The following is a 23570-nucleotide window of genomic DNA, read 5'->3' as shown; positions in this document are numbered from 1 at the left end:
TGAAATTCAAGAAAAATAGTGGAAGCGCAAATTTGAAGGACAGTTCATTGGTCGAACTCCTGGGTCTTACTAGTACCACGATAAATAGCGGCAGTACATATGATGTGAAATGGAAAGTCGCATCCTCTTACGAAGTCTATTGCGATTTGGCCAATAGTTACAACAATGGAGAAAAGTCTTCTCTTATATCCAAATTCCTACCTAAGGGTAATCCATTTGACCTGGTAGAATACACTCCCATTTCTTTAAGCTATGATTTGTCTAATTTGGTAGAAAACATAAACATCATCATTAAAGTGGACGGAAAGACGGTGGATTTTAACGGACGTAAGATCAATCTTGTCCTGGAATTCATATAATGGGCCGCGTAGAGGACAAACTCAAAAGGATTTACTATGGGCCCGAAGGCTATTGGAAAGGAGCGTCGGCCATCAAGAAACTCGCGACCGCGGCCAGGGTATCAGAAGAAACGGCTAAGAACTGGCTAAGAAAACAAACCCTCTGGCAGGTTTATCTTCCCGTGCCCAAGTACATTCCCAGGCCCAGCTTTACCGTAAATACCCCTAATGAAGTTCATCAGGCGGATTTGCTTTTCTTACCGCACGACAAGGTGAGAAGAAAGACCTATAGATACGCTTTGACCGTAGTCGATATCGCAAGCAGATACAAGGACGCCGAACCCATAACCAGCAAGGATTCTAGGGAAGTCGCAGAAGCCCTAGGTAGGATTTATAAGCGCGTTTTGAAATGGCCTAAGCTGCTGCAAGTGGATGCGGGGACAGAGTTCATGGGCGTCGTTACTAAGACCCTGAAAGACCACGACACTAAGATTAGGAGAGCCGAAGCTGAGTACCACAGGGGTCAGAGCATCGTCGAAAGATTCAATAAGACCCTGGCCGAGCGTCTCTTTGGGTACCAGTATTGGAAAGAGCTGGAAGATCCCTCCAAGCGCAACAGGGAATGGACTCAGAGGCTCCCCCAGGTCGTCGCGGCTTTGAACAACGAGGCGGCCAGGGCTACGGGAATGAAACCCAAGGATGCCATAAAAACGAAACACGTGGAGCACAAGTCCTACGTCAGAAGTTCGAGGGCGGTCGGACTGAAGGAAAAAAAGCTACACCGCAACATAGTGGTCAGATACCTCTATCAGCCGGGGGAACTCGAAGGTGGCAGTAAGAGAGCCACGGATCCTAACTGGTCCCTGGAAACGTATGAAATTTCGAAGTCCATCACCAAGGAAGGGCAACCCGTGTTGTATTACCTAAATGGCCCAAGTCGTGGATTTGTCAAGGAAGAGCTGCTCATAGTTCCTAAAGACTCAGAGTAGCGCAGCTCCACGCGCCCGATTACACTCTAGGCATGTCAGTCTTACGTTACCTCTGCAATGGCCGCGTTTATTATTTATGCGATCCACGGAGAACTGCTGATCGTCATTCGGGTCAAACCTCCATAGTAGAGGTATGTTACATTTGGCGCAGCGGGCCCCTTTCTTATAGACGTCGTCCACGCATAGGTCGAACGTCATATTTTTTTCTTCGTCGTGCCGCTTGTAGCGAAGGAGTTTCTTAGCAATGTTCTCCTTTGCTATGTCTTCTGGCGTCTTATCGTAGCGCAATTGCGGACCCCAGGCTCTTTTCAACTGTTTGGCATACTCCACGCGGCTTACGGCAGTGTATATCAAATTACTCCAACACAGCCGCTGGTCTATGATCCATAAGGTTTCTTTTATGGTAAGTCCCTGCGCGCTGTGGACTGTCATACAATAGCCCAAGCGCCAATCTGGATGGGAGGTAATTCTTTCCACCTTTTCTATGGGTACCCAGGCTTTATCATGCGTTACCGCATTTTGCAGTTGGATGTCGGTACCAGGTACCCAGACGTCTCTTTTTTGCATGCGGGTGTCGTGGGGTTTGTAGCAAACAGGTACGGGATGCGTAGGGAAGCGCTCTCGGTGTATATTTAGCAAATCCTTTTGTATGCGAGACTGTGCTGCGCGTTTGCTGCTCAGCACCAGATCCTTTGGATGCCACGCGTATAGAAAGTCTTCGTAAGACTTCGCTCGTACGCGTTTGCGCAGCGTCTTGCATTGCTCGGCGTCACTAAGGCCCCTCAATTCCGCTTTCAGGTTTCTTACTTGATCCTTACTGCGGTAGTCTGTGTTAATTTCCTCTGCGTAGTCTACCATTTCTTTCAGCCATTCATGGGGCATTTCTCCGGCTATAGGAGAAGGCTGGCAGGGATCTCCGGCAAATATTACTTGACATTTCCCGCGGAGGAAGTCTACGAATTCTTTGAGGATTTCTAAAGGCACGGTGCAAATCTCATCCCAAAGTATTACCGGAGGTATGTCGCGGATGGCTTCAGGTACCCACTTTTGTCCATTCCAGCGAAAGAAGCTGTGGTAAGTTTGCGCGTCGTGGCCCTGACTGCAGAGTTCTCTTTCCAAACGATGTGTTGGCGTTAGCACTTTTAAGGCCGGAAAGAGTTCCAAGACGCGCGTAGTCTTACCGCTGCCTCCCGTACCGTACAGATAGGAAAAGCGTTGGTAAGAAATGGGGTCCTTTACGGTTGGCATGGGCCTCATTGTGGGCATTACGACGCCCCAAGTATTTTCTCCGTGATATTCTACACGTTCTCTCCATGCTTTTATCTCCTCATCTTTAACGCGCCATTGACCACTTTCCGCCAACTCATCTTCGGTGTAGAATTCCTTCATCTTCTCTAACACTTCGGGCTTTACGTACAAGGAATCCGTAGCTACGCGCGGGATGTCCTCTTTATCAAACCGCAGGAGCATCGCAAGTAGGTTAATATGCGCATATGCTAACATGCTGGCACGCAGATGATAATACTGCGGTCGATGGTCCTGGTAGTAACACAGCGCATTCCATTTGTGTAGTTTATCATCTACGAGGTAATCCCATTTCTCCACGGATACCATCGTTCCTTCATCATGTGCGCGCTTAATAAGGAAGCTTAACTCTCCTTCGTCTGTTATCAGGCGTCGCTGCATATGTTTCTCGCCCTCCTTAGCGCCCTGCGTGAATTTACCTATGACCACACGCGCTGTGGGGTTATGCTCCGGTAACCATTGCGTGAAGGCGCTGTGACAAAGTATGGCTTCATGCGCTGTGTATTTCAGGAGTTTGCGCTCTTCAAAGAACTTCAATAGGGGTATGGGTATCCATTCTTTCTCCTGCAGGTGCTTCCCGTACCACGCATAGATTATTGGATGTAAGTTTTTTGTAAATTTCCAGCTGGTTAACTGTACGAATCCAGTTGCTGGGGCGTCGTAGTGACCATCCAACGCAACACGAAAGAACTGTGAATCTGGATGTCCGTAACGGTCGTAATATTCCTTACAATCCCCCAATCCTTTAAAACTTGCAGGGTAACAGTGTTTCATGTCTAAGGAGACGTATTCGTTTTCGTCATACTCCATGTTCCACAGACCTCCATGACCGTGTTCTACGCAGGCTTTGGCTATGTCGGCGAATTCCTTAGGCGTGGACTTCCATCCGTTCCTCTTCTTTGCGGCTAAGAAGTCCAAACTACGAGAGCTAAGGACCTCGTCTGAGAAGTCTTCCCCTAAGGTTTCACAGGCACTTTGAATGCGTTGGTGTTCCATTTCCGGTCGGTATAAAGTACCATCTTGCGTCATAAATTGACACCCCTCCGCATCCATTAACCAAATAGAATTCTCGCGCATTAGTTCTGCAAGCGGTGACTTCTTGTAAACGCGCGTCTCCTTCTTTTTAGGAAACCTTAACTCTCTCCACGCATGTGCGTTGTGCTGGTAAATTACGATAGGAGCACCCCGGCCCCCATACTTGTGCGTCCCAGAGTAGATAAAACCGTCGGTGATATCCTTGACGTGTATGCGCCTTTCTAACGCGGTTTCCAACTTCTTGATGTTTTCGATGGTTCCTCCGGTTTTACGAGTAGCATGCTCCCATTTCCTGATGGCTTCTCTTCTCTTTAAGGTTAATTTACCACCGCGGGAGGAATCTTCGAAGAACTCTCTAACCAGCTTCCCTACGCAGTTACCTGGATGGCGCATTGGTTTTAACTTTTTAACATCCGGCGTCTTTATCTTGTACGCACCGTAAATAACCACGGTAACCGGGTAAGCAACTTCGTAGAACAGCATGTCTATTCCCTCAAGTGCTCCCGGTCGCGTGTCCTTGTTTAAAACAAACAGGTCCTTCCTGCCAGACGCCCGTATTGGATTCCTGCCCTTTTCTATTATCCACTCGCCGTCTAAATACTTTATAAACGTCAACTCCAAACGGTAGTCGCCTTCGGGCATCAAATTGATTATCCTTTCTGCTCTTTCCTCGTCCATCGTCTCGTCTGTATCTCCCTCCATAAATGTCGTGAAGGCAAAGTCGGCGTCTAAGCGGTCCAGCACCTGAGTTCTGAGCTTGCGCACAATTTTATTTCTAATGCTTTTGATGGTATCCATCTATATATAAAGGATATTTTAACCTCCGTTTGCGGTATCCAACACAGCAGCAGTAAGGACACACCGCGGGAAATCCCGTAAATCTGCTGTACCCGCGTTCGGAATTCCGCGGGTCAAACCCGCAAATATACGGCATCGATCGCGAGTCCCCCTTACTGCTGCTTCAACTATGTGAATAAAATAAGAACTAAATGAAGCTGCTGTTTTGATGTGATTATTTCAGTTCTTCTTTCGAGGGAAAGAATATAGACCACTTAAGGCACATAAAAGAAATAAAATATTTGCACTAAAAAGTTGACCGAGGACATCAAAATGACATTTAATCATATAATAATAAGTGGTTAAATGGTTCGAGCCCTCATGTTAATCGCTCGTGACTGGCTTGTTTTTTTTAGAAATTTTGTACATTTGTGTATAAAATAACATTTTTCAAGCCTTGAGTAAAAATAAAGAAATAGGTATTTTTATTTTTATATAAAAAATTGCTAAAGGAATTAAGTATTTCTAATGATAATGATAATAATGATAATGCTAATTGATTTATTTAGCTCACTTTTCCATGTGAATAATGTTCAAAGGCGTTTTACATTGATACATGAAGAGAGGTCGTTAGTATGAGATGTAGGTACTGAGGGTGGTCACTGCCAGGGTTTTATTACGTCCTCAGTGGTTCTTTTACGTCCCCCCGATATTGGTAAGTAACGATGAAATGTTTAGAGACGGGACTGCCATTTAAAGTGTTCTTCCATTTTTAATGTATAGAATATCAGAGGCTTGCATGGCAATCGTGGGTTAAATCCCCAGGAAGGTACAGTCATTTCGTGACTGTACTTATCTGTGTTTTCTGATCTAGTAAACTGCATTCTTGCATGACTTTCGTGGAATATTTTGAGAATGTTCCTCCATTTTTGCGTACAGAGATGCTATCATTCAAAATAAAACCAAAACAAAACAGAAAATGACACGCACATAACGGTCCTCACGCAATGACAACACTTTAAATTGAGTGTGCATTGGATTGTTAAGTTACAATTTGTTTTCCCCGATACATACACAGACGATCAGCAGCAGAATTTAATAAAGACATTATGCCTCCTAAGAAGTGTAGTAGTGTTCTAATCAGATGGAAAACCACAGGTCGGTGGTACAATTGCCAGCAGACAGTCCCACGTAAAACAATTGACCCAAAAGAAGGTTCGTTAAAAACTGGTCAGAGTGTAAAGGTCCTTTTCAACAGAAAGTGGAGCCCCGCAGAAATATGTACTTCATGGGGAGTCGTAGAAAATCCAGGTATGCTTACATGCTTATTCAAATCAATTAATACTGGGTTGATTTAGATGTTCATTCTTTATCATTGGCTTACTATTTGATTTTTTATTTTTATTTTACACAATTTCTAGTAAAGTTGGTCACAGAGACTGAGGACGAGGATGACCTGCTTTCGGAAACTTCAAGAAGACTGCCAGACCTCAAAAGCCTACAACAGAAGCCAGCATTTACGAAGGTTATTTGGCCAGAAGAAATCTCAATCTTAGCAGTGGCGACGAGAAACGTACAAGCAAGCAGAAGAAAGAGCAGCAGCAACAGATTGACAAAACTGATGACAGAGAAGATCGACACTTCACGTTACAAAAGAAATTGGAAAAAGGAAATAGAGAGTTGAAGGAACAACTGGAGGCTCTAAAGACTGAGAAAGCTACGTTAGAAGTAAAGCAACTAGATGAATTTTGGGCCAGTAAGAAATTAGAATCTGAACACCACCATGATATAAAACAGTTGAAGGCAGAAAAAAAAAGAATTGGAGCGATTGCTTGAGACAGCGGAAAAAAGAAGAGAGTGCACTCTACCAATTGGTTTCGATATGCTACCACAGATTAAAGAGGTACATGTTAATTTAATTAAAGGACATTTTAAATTTTAGGGGGATGTCTTTGTGTTGATTTGTACTGATTTGTGTTAACTTTGTGAACTTCTTTTTAGGCCGTCGACTTGATGAATAGCAACTTTCTCGGATGCATGAACAGCATAACCGCCAGTATAGTTGGAATGGAAAACAAGTTGAACAGTGTTCACTCCAAGCTTTTGACCCTTGACACAGGAATGACCAGCTTTCCATCGGACCTGCAAACAAACCAACTAAAGCAATCGTCATCCATCCTGCCACACACATATACGTCGAACTATGTTCCTATTCCGCCTGGGGACATGATTAACACATCCATGAGCATCTATTTCTCCACTTCTTTCCGATTTACCTTCGTCGCAGGCAGAGAGAATAAAAAAGGCCAGGGACGACTCCTGTGGTAGGGGACCGTTCAGTAAGGGATTGTATGGAAGCGGTTTTCACTGCCGAAGAAATGGCGTCATCGAACCTGGAGGGAAAACGGAACAAAAGACGGCTAGACAGTGGGAAATCCGAACTTGTCAAACGTATGTCGTTCACCATTACTAGTGTACTTTTAAGGCTGAATAACAGCAGTCTCCTTCACAATGTGTCGGAACAAGAAACGACACTACCCAGAGAAGGCAACTGATGTTCAGGCTAAGTATTTTTTTCTATACCTAAACATTTACGACATAATACACATAGTTTGGGTAGGTTGACTCAAGTCAAAGTAAAACATACTTCAATTATCCTAAATATTTTTCCTTTTCAATCCACAGGCCTAGCATTCGCAGTATATCCTGAAAGTGGTCTCAGTCCCAGCGATAAGACCTTTCGTAACACCGTCAACGCAAAGTGCCGCGAGGTTAGATTTAAGCGAAAAGACAGTTCTGCGAAGGAAATGCCCACAGTAGATCAGGGATTAGAAGATGTAGAACAAGTCTGGCAGAGGGATGCTGAGCCTAGTTTGGATGATGATTAAAAGTATTCTTGATCAATGTTTACATCTAAATCACGCGTGACCCGGTAAACTTGGGAATTCAAATCGATTCAATGTAGTTTTCAGGACTCCATATCATTTTACATTTCAAATCTCCGATTAAAACTCCGATTTCACAAGACAAATTAAGTTAAAAATTGGTTTTGGACATGCTATCATTAGTAATTGTGAAATATTTTTAAAAAGCTATTCACTTTCTAACCACATCGCTAAAAATCTTTATCATTTTTTACTTATTTTTAAAAATAATTTGATTTGAAGGAGTTTTGGTCACAGTTGGCGCCTAGATTAGGAATTTCAAACGAAGCCGCCAAGCGTGGTCATCTACATCGGTCTAAGTTCTTTTATAGGCGGTAAGTTTGTGCATGTGACAGGCCTTTAGATATACATCAGTTGTACAAAAAACTTTGTCACGCGGCCTTCCAACATTTTGGTGGGTATTTTAATACTTTGGTTAAACTGACAATAAATTTCAGAATATTTGAAAATTGTAAACTTATTTACAATAAAATAATAAACTACTCGCCAGCATTTGCGCTTATACTTGTGAAATACTTTTGCGGGTCACGATATCCCGTTCTATTGCCTGTCTATTAATATCACTAGCTACACACCCTTGCTAGTACTTGCTCTGGGTAAAAAAAATTTTTGTCAATCCTTAACTGCTTTTTGAATAAGTTTCACTTGGTTTTATGTCCATAGTTCAGCGCAATGCGAAATTAAATAGTAAAAAACTTTTGTATCAAAGGAATAAGCCATGTTCACTTCGAGAGAACTCCATGCTACTTGACCTACTTCATGGATAAGTGTTTACAAACAACTGGCGTTATTAGCGCTCCTAACACCACAAATTACATACGCTTTCTGTATTAATCGTTTCTATTGTGATAAGAGTAACATAATGCCAAACATGTCTCGAAGAAGTAGTTTAGGCGCCGTTTTGCTCGTATAAGACCGCAGTGACAAGTCAACATTCGAGAAGTAAATAGGTGCGGAAAAATATTGCAGCATGCATATTGCGCTTTACTTTGAAAGTCTATCAAAATAACACCCATTTTAGCAAGCTAGTACCTAAGAAAGCTTCTCGTAAACACACTGAACCACCGCAACTCTTGTTGTAATTCCTTGAATGCTTACAAGGATTATGTGTATTCGGACCTTTGCAATAAGCTCACATACATTTTTTAGGAAATATTTGAGTACCGAAACATAGCACAAGACCACCAAGAACGCCAAAATACCACGATGGTGACGATAGTAGTGTTACTTATCAAGCGGCAAATACTCCACAAAATCTGTTAAGTGATTATGAATAGGTTTCTGAAGATTTCAGTCAGCATAGCTATACTTATTTCAATAAAGTTAGTCACCAAAAACCTAGAAAGCTGTGATCGCTGAGAATCATGGGAAATATTTTATATCCAACAAGTAAAAGCTTTTGACCATACTGCAGCAGTTGAGGATGATCAAAGGAGGTTAACTTGTAGCTGGTAGAAGATCTCAAGTCCATCAACAGTTATCAAGCGGTTGAAACATGTAAAATGTATCTACCCATAATCCTTGTCGGTCTCAGCTTTGTAGCTTTTCAGGTGACTAACTTTATTGAAATTAGTGTATCTTGTTACTGTAAGAGTTCAGTAAAATTAATATAATAATTGACTTTCAATGTAATGACAATGCATCAAAAAACATTCAGGAAAGTTTCCAATGCATTTGAACGTTCTGTTAGATCGTTGGTGGACGTTTCCAATGCATTTCGAAAACATTATTAGAACATCCCTAATGCGTCGAGGCAAGTATTCCAAATGCATTTCAACATTCTTTTAGATCGTTGGCGAACGTTGGCAACGCATTATGAACATTCCTGTTTTATCAGATTGCTGTAGAGCATTTTCAACGCATTGATTAATATTCGCTCATTCACTTCAACGTTTTATCAGATCGTTGGAACGCATTGAATACCAGTTCTCAATGCACTGCAATTCGTTCAGAATGCATTGAAATGCATTTTAACGCAAATTTTCTTAAGCCTGGTTTTCGCAAATAGGGTCACAAATGCAAATTCTTCTTATTCTTTACTGAAATCTTCAGCATTTATCATTGTGTGGTCAATAAATTCATGTAGTTGTCATGTAGTTGTCACGTCATTAAAAAATAGCTTCCTATCCGGTCGGTGTCAAGCTGGCTCAATCATTCGGCACACGTTTAAAAAATTTCACGATGACAACATAAAAGAATTATAAGGGCAGAAGCAAAAATGTATTGCGATTTGTCAATAGCTGCTGCAACGATGTAGACATCACTGGGCTAATAGGCCCAAATTTAGTTGTGGGAGCAAGACTGGCCGCGAAGAATAGAGCAGAAGCTCTAGATGAAAAGACTGCTCGACTGCTCGACTTACGAGTTGCGGCTTATTGCTCTCGAACAGTTTGCTGCCTGCAACGGAGACAATGCTGTTCTTTTTGGGGCAAACAAAAGACCCTTTTTGGCCGCAACAATTTAAACATTCATGCGTAAGTAATGATATTATATTTTATAAAATAAATTAAATAGTACGCACGCTGTGATTGGTTGATAGCCATGTTTGCATGAGGGTATGTAAACACAGTTGTGACGTCACAACTTTCGTGTTTTCCCGGTACAAGTTCAAAAATTAAAAATTTACAGTTTCTTTCGAGGAAAAAAACGCCCCCAAAAATGTATTTTGAAGACGAAGTTCCAAATTTTGACTTGTGTCAGGGCCACAGGCATAACCCTATGGTCTCATGCAGGTCTTTCTGATCGTAATATCATGACAATCTCTCGTTGGTCACCGCAAAGAGAATTCCCTCAGGAGCTACAACACACGTCCTCCGTCAGGACAGCTTCGGTTGTTCAGCGACGTGCTTTCTCATGATTTAAATGCACCGCCCGATAAAGAATACAAGTATTTCAAGGAAACAGTCAGCAGCTTCAAACGTTTTCCAGCGATAGCTCTTCAGCTCCACAAAATATCTTCTCGAGGCAAGACGAAACAATCAACTTCGCTGCCATGTTTTCTCGCTGTCAAATTGAGCAAAACCACGTTTCTTTCAACCGAGAATTCCATTCACAGTGACACTTGTTATCCACTTTTGATCACTTTCGTAAAGATAATCAATTCTGAAATCTTTTATTAAGATTTCTATTCAATCTTTGGACATTTCTTTGTATTTGTTTTAAAGTTTTAGAATGATAAATGTTTAAAATAGCTAGCGATTCTTTCTCGCTTCACATTTGCCTCCTCGTCGTTTATTACACAAAATTTGATTGGCTAACGATCGAAGTTCGTGATGTATGGAGAATTTGTATTTTGAAATGAGAATCAAATTCAAATAAAGATTTATTTTCTTGCAAGTGGTAATGTTTTCCGTTAGTATTTATTTTATAAAAGCAATAGAAAACTTTTTTCTCTGTGTTTACATAGCCTGATAGCAACACTCGGGGGGTTGGGAGAATTCTCGACAGTTATGCAAACCCTCGACTACGTCTCGGGTTTGTATAACCGTCTCGAATTCTCCCAACCTCCCCTCGTGTTGCTATCAGGCTATGTAAACACGGAAAAAGTTTTCTATTGCTTAAATAACAAAAGATAAGTGGGGTCAATCGCGGGTTATGTTTATGTTATGGTCTCTGGTCCTTTTGTTCCATAACACGTGTATCGGATTCTATCGTTGAAAAGATTTTTGGTAAATATTTTTTGTGTTCGTAGGGTATCATTGTAATATTACCAATTGCTGTTGGCTCGTTAACTGTGAGTTATACCCTTTTATGTAAAAAAATGCTTTATTATACTTCACTTAAAGCGGGACTGCAGAAATCATTAAATATGAACGCGGGTCCCGCCGTGTGCTAATGTCAAAGGTTTCGTACCCAGTCTATCTCCCGCATAAATTGTCACGCATAGTCATTTTCTTCCCGTCTAAACAATGTTATATTCATTTTAGAAATGTTGGGTGAAACCAAGGGGAAGAAGCTTGGTACTCTTAAATGCAAAGGCTTCTAGCTTCCAGTAGTTAAAGGCCATGCTGCTCCATTTAGGCACTGGTTTGATGCGTATGGGCACTCGGGGCCCGTATGGTCAAACCATCGAAATTATTTGTAATTATTTTCCATCTATATAAGCGTATTTCTCCTAACACTTCTCTCGTGTTCGGCCAACAACCCTTGCTTTATAACTGCACACAAACTGCGTTTTCGATTTCTTTAATAAGATAGTGCAGTAGAGTTCTATTAACACTAAACCTGTTTAAAAGGGGTAACTAATAAGTGATAAATAGCACTACTTAAACAATAGAAGACAAAGGATTTTGCAGAAATTAGTGTTATTTAGTTAGTTAGCTATTTCATGGAATAATATTTGCAATCTAGCGTTTGTACCCTAAATGTTAGGTTAATTTTATAATTCTATGAGGCAAACAATCTATTAGCTTACCTACCCATACAAGGGCATTATCAATGGTTAATCTTCTGTCAATCTTGTACATTATTTCTTTTGTTTATATTACTTACTTATGCAAAGCACATGCTCACTTAATTAAGTAATATGATTTTCTACATTATTTATCTGTCAAGCAAACTATAAAGCAGCTAATAAAAAGGCCAGCTCGACACTCAACCTCGGACACAAAGTGAGGGACGGTTCCATATGAACCAAAAAATGCACCTTCTTTTGCTCTGCAGCTGATGGACAGAATGCGCAATAGTCCATTTCACGGTTACCTGGACGCCATCTTGGATTTGCATGAAAGCAAGGCTGACCTTGAGTCGTCTTGAAAGGCTTGAAACGTTTATACGGTAGTTCCGGTGACTGTTCAAGTAAAAATGAGCTCGAAACGTTTGAAAAACGAAAGAAAAAGCGTAGGTCCGCAATGTGCTGCCTATTGTTGTACGAACGCTTTTTATAAGAACCCAGACTTGAATTTATTCTCTTTCCCGAGTGACAAATCAAAACGAAATCAATGGTGTAATTGAGAGAAAATATTTGCTCTTGTGATACTGACATTCATCGTTTAATGACTGTACTTGTTTCTGAAGTCCATCTACTTGCATCCTCAGCTCTTTTATAAGATCATCCTGAGAGTTTTCTTGGTAGCCCTAAAGGTAAATTGGAACAATAGTTATTAATCTCCAAAGCTCACAAAGCCAAGTATGTAAAATTTATTGAGATGTAAGTTACTTTGCCATAACACATTTACCTCCATATTATCGATGTTTTCCACTGGAACTGCAACATCCTCTTCGATATCACAACTAGTTACAATATCTTCATTTCTTTTGTCCAGTGTCTCAACTTTTCTTGATTTAGGAAGTGCTCTTTTGTTGGTATCTTTAGGTTTACTCCATTGATGACCAAGTGATGGTTCCGCGTCTGCATGATGTAGATTTCAAAAACAATAATAAATCTTTTGCTTGATCCGGTTTGCTTAAAACAGCATGAAAAAAGTTTACCTTTAAGCTTACCTCTTTTCAGTTTCTTGATCCCAGTTAATGTTTTATCAATGTCTTTTTCCGAAAAATGACTACTGCAAACCACTGTTCACCTCGTGATATAGAAACCATCATGGCGTGCCGTCTCTTTATAAGATTACACCATCGATTTCGCTTTGATTTGTCACTCGGGAAAAAGAAAAAATTCAAGTCTGGGTTCTCATAAAAAGCGTTCGTACAGCCATAGGCAGCACCGACATTGCGCACCTACGCTTTTTCTCTCGTTTTTTCAGACGTCTTGAGCTCATTTTTACTTAAGAGTCACCGGAACTACTGTACAAACTTTTCAAGCCTTTCCAGACGACCCAAGGTCAGCCTCGCTTTCATGCAAATCCAAAATGGTGTTCAGGTAACCGTGAAATGGACTATTACTGCATGAAGACAGTTGAGTTACCCAATTATGAAGATTCTAAAAGTGTTTATAGCATGCACTTGCATGCATCATATTATAGATGTTTTTCACGGCAGCTATGTTTGAGAGCAGGAAACAATGCATGTTTTTTAAAGCATGACTGCCATGATGTCACATGAAAAACCTCTATAACTATTATAAACTTAAAAATTTAATATTATGAATTTTTGTCCTTATTTAATATTAGTAATTTAATAATCAACTGTAATTTTCACACACTTATGTCTCCAGGGTTTGCGTGGCTTATGGCTGTGGACTGTCACACTTTTTTCTTTTGCCATCTTCTTGAGAGGGGATGAACCTCTGCGCTTGAAGATGATGCATATTAAATTGCCTCACAACTTCTCAGGTACATAATAATGATTTTCAAAAATTTAGAACACAGAGGTTGACACCAAAATGGTACATGGGAACTACTGGAATATTGTAAGGCTATCAGTGAAAAGAGAATTTCTTCTGTTCATGCTTTTTCTTCTGTTCATGTTCAATAAAAATAGATATAAGAAATGACCCTAAAATGATTACCTAATTAAAACGTTCACAGATCACCCCTATCGCTTGGACAAATGGAGTCCCCCTACCCCCCAGGTTTAGATGTATCTAGTGACGCAAGTTGTGCAATGTTCATAAATTACTGACATAATACCTGAAGGCTTCTCAAAATGTTTAAATACTCTATCGCACCTTTAATTTGCAGCTGACTCTGGTAAATTGCCCCACCGATTAGAGGTAAAAATTCCATGGTCCAAAGCAGATAAAAAAGCAAATGGTAAGTACAATTAACTGAATCATAACATATTTTATAAACAGAATATAAAAATACAAAAAGAATTGAGAGATCAAACAATTTCAAAGTGAATATTGTTGAGAGTATGTATATATGTATGTTTGTGCTTCTCCACATTTGCTCCACATTCAAATTACGATTGTTTCAACACCAAGTGAACATTTTCCCCCATATAAATACACCTTTCACAAATATATCAGGGATGCCAACTCTGGCAGGTAATCCAGGAGTTTCAAGATTCTGTACCTTGTTTGCTCTCCTGGGTAATAATAAAAAATATGTTCTTATGTAGCGCATTATAGATTCTCAATGCGCTTTAGAAATATTACGATGAAATGTTAAGTGAAAAAATAGATTAAAGTTACAAATTGAACAAATATGTTTTTAGTTTTCTCTAGAACATTTCCAAAGACTGCGATGTTTTCATATCTGGTGGTAAAAGGTTCCATAGTCTGGGCGCTGCTACGGCAAAGCTACGCGCGCCATATGACTTAGTAAGATATGGAGAGAGTTTTAAAATTACTCCTCGTGTGGCACTCCTTAGCTTACGAGTAGGTTGGTGTATTTTGGGAATATCACTTATATAGAATGGAGCGATACCGTTTATAGCTTTGTATGTGACCGTTAAAAACTTAAATTCAATTCTTTTGGCAACGTTCTACCAATGAAGACGATTGAATATAGGTGTTATGTGTTGAAATTTCTTTGCTCTGATGGTAATGCGAGCAGCTGCATTTAATATACGTTGCAATTTGTAAAGTTGCTTTATTGGAATACCAAAAAGGAGGCTATTACAAAAATCAATTTTGGAGCACACAAAGCATGAACTAGTTTTTCAGTGGCAGTTTGATCTAGATAGTTCCTGATTTTTCCAAGGTTACGTAGTGAAAGATAGGACGATTTACATACATCATTAATTTGCTTAGTCATGACCAGATGTTTGTCCAACATGATACCCAGATTACACACCTCAGGTTTTAACTGTACAGCATCAGCTCCAATGTTAACCACGTGGATGGGTTCAGCGCTGCTGAATTTAGACGAAAAGTGGATCACCTTCGTCTTATCTGTGTTGCATAGCAAGAAGTTGTTGGAGCACCATCCTATGATGTGCTTGATACAATTTTCGATCTTGTCTACAGTGACTCCATGTTCGTTTCCCGATGTAAGACAGATCTGCGTGTCGTCTTCATAAAGCATGGGTTGTAAGTTATGTGAAAAAATAATATCTTCTATTGGAGCAACATGTAGAGAGAACAATACAGGCCAAAGTACAGAACCTTGTGGTACTCCAAAACACAGGTTAGTTTCGTTAGAAAGAACGGTAGTGTTAGCGGTACGTGTAGTTCCAAATCTCACGTATCAAGTCTTTGCACCATCAGTTTCCCTAGGGGAAAAGACTATTGTTATGCCTGACTACACGTCATGCTGACAAGCCTCTAACTGGAATCTTGACTAAATGGCTACCATTTGTACTGAAGCTTGTTTTGATTCACACTTTCGGAGGTAAGAAAAAAAAATAATAATGGCTTTGGTCGCCTTCTCCAGTGTTCTAAACCAGAAACACTTGAGTTGTTCAATCAATTTGCGCCTGCCAGGTTTGGAAGCTGGGAAGCGGCATGTGCTCCGACTCCAAAGCTTTTGACCTTGATTTCTTCTAGACTCAAGACTCTCAAAGACAGGGGAAGAATAAAGGAAAAGGGCTATCCTGAAGTGCTGAGTATGCTTATTGTGAAGAAGCAAAAATATATTGAGGAAACAGATCGCATGGAGACGTGGCGTTTTTCCAAGTACTGGCGCTGCGGGGTACGTTGAGAGTTTTGTCGAAATAAGACGAAAAAAGTTTCCCGAATATGTGGACAACTTCAACATCGAGTAAGTTATAACATCTTCAATTTTCATCTGCAGTGCATGTATGTGACTTCGGCGAATGTTTTGTCACTGCTCCAAATTTTGAAATGCGATATAAATATAAAATATAAGTTACAAAAACGTACGTACTTTACAAGCTACATTTATTCATTTGCCAACCACAAATCTAATGACCTAAAGGATGTGGCAAAGGCTTTTGTGGAAATAGTTGGCATACTGATGAACGTTCTTAGTCAGTAAACATGGATGTAGTCTGGCCCTCGCAAAACTCCTACCAAAGGTTATGCCCTAACCATATTTTGTTTAAAATTAACTTCCTCTTAACATTCTTTCTATAGTACTGCCTCTCCTTTTGTCGAAGTTATGGAGAATATGGAGGAAATGGCAGTGTCTGCGTCAAGCCAAAAAGAGAATGATGACAATGCTAATAGCAGTGATGATAGTGATGATACAGAACATGATAATCTCCTCCAGTGTACATCCACCGGTGTACATCCATGAAGAATTCTTACCATCAGACGTCAAGAGTCTGCAAGTTGCGGCTACAAAAGTGGAAAAGGACAGTGGAAGTGATGAGCTGTTTTCTGAAGAAAAAGAAGAGTTAACACATAATAGGTTGTTTGAAAGAATTGGAAATCATAAATGATTTGTAATGAACTCATGGTTTTCGAATATAAGTTTTAATATATTTAATTTATTCTGAATTATAAATATATTTAGTAATTAAACAAATTCTTAGTCCTAAATGATTCTTAAGGTAACTGTAATATAGGATTACTATCGATGCTAACTAGTCCTCAGAAATTCTAAAAGTCCCTGGACTTATGAAAATGATTCAGGGTACTACGTAGAGTCCTTTTACAAGGTTTCAAAGGAGTCCATCATGACTCGAAAGGCAAACACTGTTGGCTATTTTCGTGTTGACTTTGATAGGTCATCATTTAAATCGGAAGCCTTTGAATCACTTGTGTCCACATTGTCTTTTATTTAAACATATTTATCGTTTTATTCAAACATATTTAACATTTGACCCCAAAAGGATTGAGACTTGCACCAGTGACCACTCTGGTAGATTCGTACAAATATGTTCTAACAATTCCACTTCAGCTTTAAAGCAATTATCCCAAATAACGTCAGCATGTTCCAAAAGAAGCCTAATTAAACTTTTATATAAACAAATGAGAGTTGATCTATTTAGTTCATACTTTAAAGATTTCAGTAAATTATGTCGTTTGTATGATTTGTCGCTTTCCTTTACAACGTGCTCTTTCCAAGTCATATTACTAGTCAAAGTTACCCCAAGATGCTCATGTGATTTGACATCGTCAACCCTTCTTCCGTCCAAAAAAAGGTCGGGATGAGGGTCATTTTCACGTTTCAAAGAAAAAGTGATATACCGTGATTTAGAAGGATTTAATGTAACTTTCTATTTATGAGACCAATCACTAATGCTGGAAAGATCACGGTTAAGTCTGACAGCTGATAAGTAGGGCTTATCTACATTTTCAATGAGAGTAGTATCATCTGCATATATGTAAGGAAGAGAGTTAAGACCAGATACAATATCATTTATTATAAGTAATTACATCACTTGAGGGATATTAGTTATTAAATGTCCCCGAAGCCGAGGGAGGTTTTGTAGAAGGCCCTAGGCCATATGCCGAGGGACTTTTACTAAACCTCCCGAGGCCGAGGGGACATTTAAAGGATAATATCCCGAAAAAGTCATGTAATTACTTTGTAATAACATGATTTCCGAGGAATAAAACTAGAAATATAGAAAATTGTGTTAGATATAGTTAAATGCATAAATTACAGAGTATTATAAAGCTGCTGATTTATGCAATGCCGCTAGGGAATTTGCCTATTTTTTAAATGACACAATGCAATTGCACACACATTCATAATTCGAAATTCATTCAGTCGTTTGCATATGCACTGATGATATTCATTCGAGTTTAAGCTCGCTAGGATGGCTCAAAAGACGTTTTCTTTCGTATCCAGAGAAAAAGTGGAGGAAGCAAGGGAAAAGACAGTCCCCTTGAGTACCAAAAGGCATACACTTTGGAGTACCAATGTCAATAAGCATTGGGCCAAAGAGAGAAACAAAGCGTTCGAAGATTTTGAGCCAGAAAACATAAGATTTCCGAGTGTGCCGATGCTAGAAAACATCACAATCGAGGAAATAGACTACTGGTTCAGTAGATTTGCGGTTGAAGTAAAGAAGAAGAATGGCAGTAATTACCGTCACGAAGTTCTATACAGTTTATTTTGTGGTTTGAGTCGTGTAATCAAAGAAGGTCATCCAGTATTTTCAATCTTTCATTCAACTCAAAGAAATTTCAGCAAACACTCGACGGTCGCCTAAAAGAGCTACAGGCTTCACAACAACCATTTAAAAAGCAAGCAGATGCCATCATAGTCAACGATGAAAATTAAATGTGCAGCAAAGGAGTGTTAGGAACACATTCTCCAGATGTTGTTATCAACACCCTTATGTTTCTTTCCAGGAAATTGTTCGTTCTTCGTGGAGGGAAAGAACTACGCGAGTTGAGCCATAAGCAGATTGAGTTTGAAGAAAAGCCTGATGGTTCCATGCTTGTTACGTATTAAGAGAAAGTCTCCAAAACAAATCAAGGGGGGTTGAAGAGAAGAAAGATTGAGAGAAAGATAGTTCAGCACCATGAAGATCCTTCAGATGAGAAGTCTTTCACTTTTAATTACTTCTTCTACATCAACAAATGGTAAGCAGAATGTGTTAAAACTTTGAAATCACCTACGCAAAATATTATTCCAAATTCATACTAACATTTGACATTTATTGCGAGTCCTGATAATGTTCCTGTCCCAGCATCTTAATTCAGGCCCAGAAAAAATTGGAAGTATGGAGAAAAATATGGTTTGATAAAAGTCCTATTTGCCATAATATGTTACAAAACCGATTTAAACAGATGTACAAAGATGTTGATCTAGATGGTAATTTCACGAACCACTCTGGCCGTTCTACTGCAATAACACGTATGTATGAAGCCGGAGAGCCTGAGAAAGCCATCATGAAGAGGAGTGGCCATCGGTCAATAGAGGGTGTAAGAGCATACCACAGAGAGAATCCCAAAGAGAAAACCGTTGTATCCAACGTTCTCTCAAGCTCAAGCAATGTAGTAGGTGGCTTAGATAGTTTGAAAACCTCTAATAGTACTAGCTCGACCAGTACTACATCAAGTGTCAATTGCAGTGAAGGTGATTTGTTGTTATGCAAAGCTTGCGAAGCAAGTGAAACAAATATAGATGTAGGAGGAATTCTGCACGGGGCAACACAACAGTCAATATCAATGTTATGAATAAATAAAGAGATAAAGCAATGTTAAAAAAAAAAACAACATTAAAAATACATAAGCTAATAAATGAAATTTCTGTGAATCCTGTGAACATTGAGCGAATTATAGCACGCAAATCAGGAATACCGAAACCTCAGTACATTAAAATAATAAAATAACCTTAAATGTTAATAAATAATATGTAAATTACAGATTGATGTTTGTGTACTGCTTATTTTTCCTTTTTTTCAAGATAAGCTTTGTGCACATGCGCAATCAACATGAGAAATGTCTGCCTATGCTAAAATGGAAAAAATATTGCACTCCTTTTTTAGTCAAATTCCAGCTGTTTGCAATTATAGAACTTAGTAAATGCATGCACAAAAATATTCCTAGCCTTTAGACTCTGACTCAAAGACCTCTTTCTCTATCCCACATTGCATATAGCACGTATCAGGATGGCATACATGGTCATTAACCATGCATCTTATTTCGAACCGGATATTCTTAGACTCGGTGTCCTGATGATTGTGTTATGAGGGACAACATCTCATGAATAGCATGAGGGATATTTAGTTTCTAAATTTCCCTCATGTCATTCATGAAGGAGGGATGTTAGTCATTAAACATCCCTGCAAAGACCATGAACTCCGAGGTAATCATGTTATTATATAAACTAAAAAAAGAAGTGGGCCTAAAACAGATCCATGTGGAACACCAACCCCAACAAACGTTTATCTTGCTATCAGAAGTACCTGAAATGCTTACTGTGTTCAATAATGATTATCAGCTTCAATATAGTCCAAGCTGTACTGGTACTATATATGGAATTAATAATCCTATAGAGGATTTCAACTTTTGCATGCCATTGGCTAGTGCCATACAAATATATTACAGAACTATTCTAGTACTGCATAACGATTAGTCTATATTTTATTTAGGTATCGAGTGCTTTCCTTTGGATAATCTTTGGTGGTATTTTTCAGATAATAAACATCCCAGAAGGTTTATTGCAGTAACCAGTAACCAGCTATGGAACCTGAAGAGTTTGAGAAGGTTATCGAACCTTATCTGAAGGATCAGGGGAAAACTCTTACTGAATGTGAAGAAACTGTGACATCTGAGAATCAAGACAAACGTTTATCTTGCTATCAGAAGTACCTGAAATGCTTACTGTGTTCAATAATGATTATCAGCTTCAATATAGTCCAAGCTGTACTGGTACTATATATGGAATTAATAATCCTATAGAGGATTTCAACTTTTGCATGCAATTGGCTAGTGCCATACAAATATATTACAGGACTATTCTAGTACTGCATAACGATTAGTCTATATTTTATTTAGGTATCGAGTGCTTTCCTTTGGATAATCTTTGGTGGTATTTTTCAGATAATAAACATCCCAGAAGGTTTATTGCAGTAACCAGTAACCAGCTATGGAACCTGAAGAGTTTGAGAAGGTTATCGAACCTTATCTGAAGGATCAGGGGAAAACTCTTACTGAATGTGAAGAAACTGTGACATCTGAGAATCAAGACAAACGTTTATCTTCTACCAGGACTTCGCTATCTACGGCGGACGCATCGAAACTGGAAAAAATGAAGGTGGCCGATTTGAAATTAGTTCTCTCTTTACATGGTTTAGACACTAAAGGAAATAAAAAAGATCTTCAAGCTAGACTAAAAGAATTCCTTCATCAATTTGGCGTAGATTTCGAGTGCTGTAAAAGTCATGAAGACGAAGTTAGCGCAAGTACAGAGGAAGGTAAACACAGTGAATCAGAACAGAATGACAATACTGAGACACCATTAAATCAGGGGAGCTCAAATGAATGTAATGGCATAAGGGTCAATGAGGAAAATTGCAATAAAGAAGTTATGGATGACAGTGAGGATAGTGAAGATAGTGAAGAACAAGACATTCATTCATACCCTATTGTTCCAAACATGAATGTTCCAAAAATAAATGTAGGCTACTTTGGTCCAGGACCATCCAATAATACCTTTGTGCACGAGACAAATGCACGTGTTCCTGACATAGTTGACTTGGTAAACGATCCAGATACGTTGGACAAATCTATTGAAAACAACGATCCAGATATGACAAATAAAGACAGCACAGACAACATACCCAGGAAAAAGACAAAAATGAAGAAAAAAAGAATCAAAACCAGTCCAGCGTCCACACCAAAGAACCATCAACGACAGTGCTACTGGGAGATTCTATGGTCAAGAATACTTCTTGCTGGAATGTTGGAAAAGAGTTAGAAAAGCGATTTATTGTCAAACCTTTTTCTGGGTATAATAATCCCACGCGAGTCACTGATACCTCGTCAACATTAATCAATCTAATATTTACTAAATCTCTTGCTCTGGTGGTCCGTTCTGGTGTCTCACAAGTCGGCATCAGTGACCATAATCTTGTTTATGTCTATCGTAAAATTTCTGATTTATATAATCAATGAAAGGTCACTTTTCTGTGACTTATAGAAAGTTTAAATTTTAGCTCTCCAAATTTTCACAATGATATCCGTTAACAGAAATGGGATAGAATAGAACTATATGATAACCCGAACAATATGTGGTGTGCTTGGAAAACCATTTTCTATAAGGTCGCTGAAAAACACACCCCCTGCGAATGAAACGTACCGGGCTTTCAAATCGCCTTAGATTACCCCTCAGCTCAAATATAGCATGCATAAAAGAGATGGTTTGAAATTGAAACAGACCCGTTCAAATTCTCCTGCGAATTTGTTGAGTTATGAGAATTGTCGGAATTCTGTGAATTAGGGAATCAAAAGGGCCAAAGAATTATAAGACTACCTTTCAGGAGAATGTTGGGAACTCAAAAGCTAGCACCAGATTATCTTCGCTAAACTTTCTCTCCCACTGCCTCGCACCAATTTCTGTAAAAATAGCTTCAGCTATAAAGGTGCGATGCTTTGGAACAGAATCCCTAATGAGCTAAGGCAAACCCAAACTCTTCGAGGTTTTCAGGCTGGCTTTAAAAAAATGTTGCTGTAAAACAGCATGTTCATCGAATACATGGCACTCTTGAAAAGCAGACTCCCTCGATAATGATTTTTAATCTTATTGTATATTTTTATCTTGTTTTTATTATTCTTAGTACTGAATGAGTTTACCGTGTTTAAATAAAGCTTATTATTATAATTTTTTTTAAATACTATTAAGCAGAAATTACCAGTAATTTCTATTGACGATTGGCTGTAGTACTATTGGTATGTATTGTATTCCAGATTGTAAATTCAAAATCTTTGATTCTCATGCTAGAGATTCATTTGCTATTTCAAGGTACTTGTGTATTGCTAGAAGCGTTAAGTCTAAATGCTGTGATACACTATTTCCAGGATCTATACACCAATTCAAATAATATGTTTGAGCTGAAGGGTCTATGCATTACAAAATTGCAAGTTGAGGCTAATACAAGTCACTCCATGGATGAATACAGCAGTATCAGCTGTGAGCCAAACTTTGTTGACAATGATGTATCAGATGTGGATATGGAAATGGGAAACAATGAAGGTGTTATAAGGTGCTGCTGTATTTTGGCTTTTTATAGCATTTGTTTTTCAGTCATCAAGGCATGCGGTTACTGGAAACTTTGGAAGGCATTATTGATCACAGAAATGCTTTATACCTGAAACAAGTAGCAAAAACAAATACCAATGAAAATTTTTAATAGAAGTTCTCCAAATGGTTCATCCGCTTCCAGTAGCAGATCAAACGCACCAAGCAGAGAGAGTGGATTTGACAGCCCAAGACAGTAGTAGTCAAACGCCTTTCCCATCGAATGGCAGGCAACGAGAGAATATTGTTGTTTCAACAATGGAATTAAAAGACATTTTTAAGTCCCTTAAAGATGTAACAGATCTTGTGAAACAACAGAAGAAGAGAATAGCAGATCTTTAAGCAATTTATCTTGAAAAGAGAAGAGGAAAAATACTTCAAGATCTAGTCAACTAAAATAAGGCATTCTTTGATTAATGTTTATAGCTTGATCATCAACATGACGGCCTAAGTAAATAAGTACATAGTTTCATTTCCTGTCAATCTCGATTTTTTACCTCAAGAATTTAATTCAATAAAATAATGAATCTACTAGGATGATCTGCGAATACTTTACAAGTCAAATTATAAGTGATGGCCCATTAAAGATATGTTTTTAATTAAACTCATTTTTTTGGAATTTCAGGATCGTCAGTCAGCATAATTGTGGTGTGAGACATTTCCTTGCAAATACTATGGCGAATGAAAATCGTGGCTATTCAAAAACTGAAATCATGCGTAAGTTTGAGTCACGTT

General features: G+C 39.0%; 1 protein-coding gene across 1 annotated transcript; it reads right to left on the bottom strand.

The window, feature by feature from the left end:
- Window positions 1-11631: 11631 nt before the first annotated feature.
- LOC116286836 (uncharacterized) lies at window positions 11632-15257 on the bottom strand. The gene is made up of 4 exons (XM_089026378.1): window positions 14967-15257; window positions 14304-14316; window positions 12567-12739; window positions 11632-12465 (listed from the first exon to the last, which is right to left on the bottom strand). The coding sequence occupies exons 1-4, from the start codon at window positions 15255-15257 to the stop codon at window positions 12316-12318; spliced, it is 627 nt and encodes a 208-aa protein (XP_088882504.1). The 3' UTR covers window positions 11632-12315.
- Between the last annotated feature and the right edge of the window lie 8313 nt (window positions 15258-23570).

The sequence above is a fragment of the Actinia tenebrosa genome, unplaced genomic scaffold, assembly GCF_029948245.1.
Source record: "Actinia tenebrosa isolate PJP-AT-01 unplaced genomic scaffold, QUT_ActTen_1.0 PGA_scaffold10__47_contigs__length_13832649, whole genome shotgun sequence".
Lineage (NCBI taxonomy): Eukaryota > Metazoa > Cnidaria > Anthozoa > Actiniaria > Actiniidae > Actinia > Actinia tenebrosa.
The sequence above is the reverse complement of the archived record's forward strand: the minus strand, read 5'-3'. Positions and strand labels throughout refer to the sequence as shown.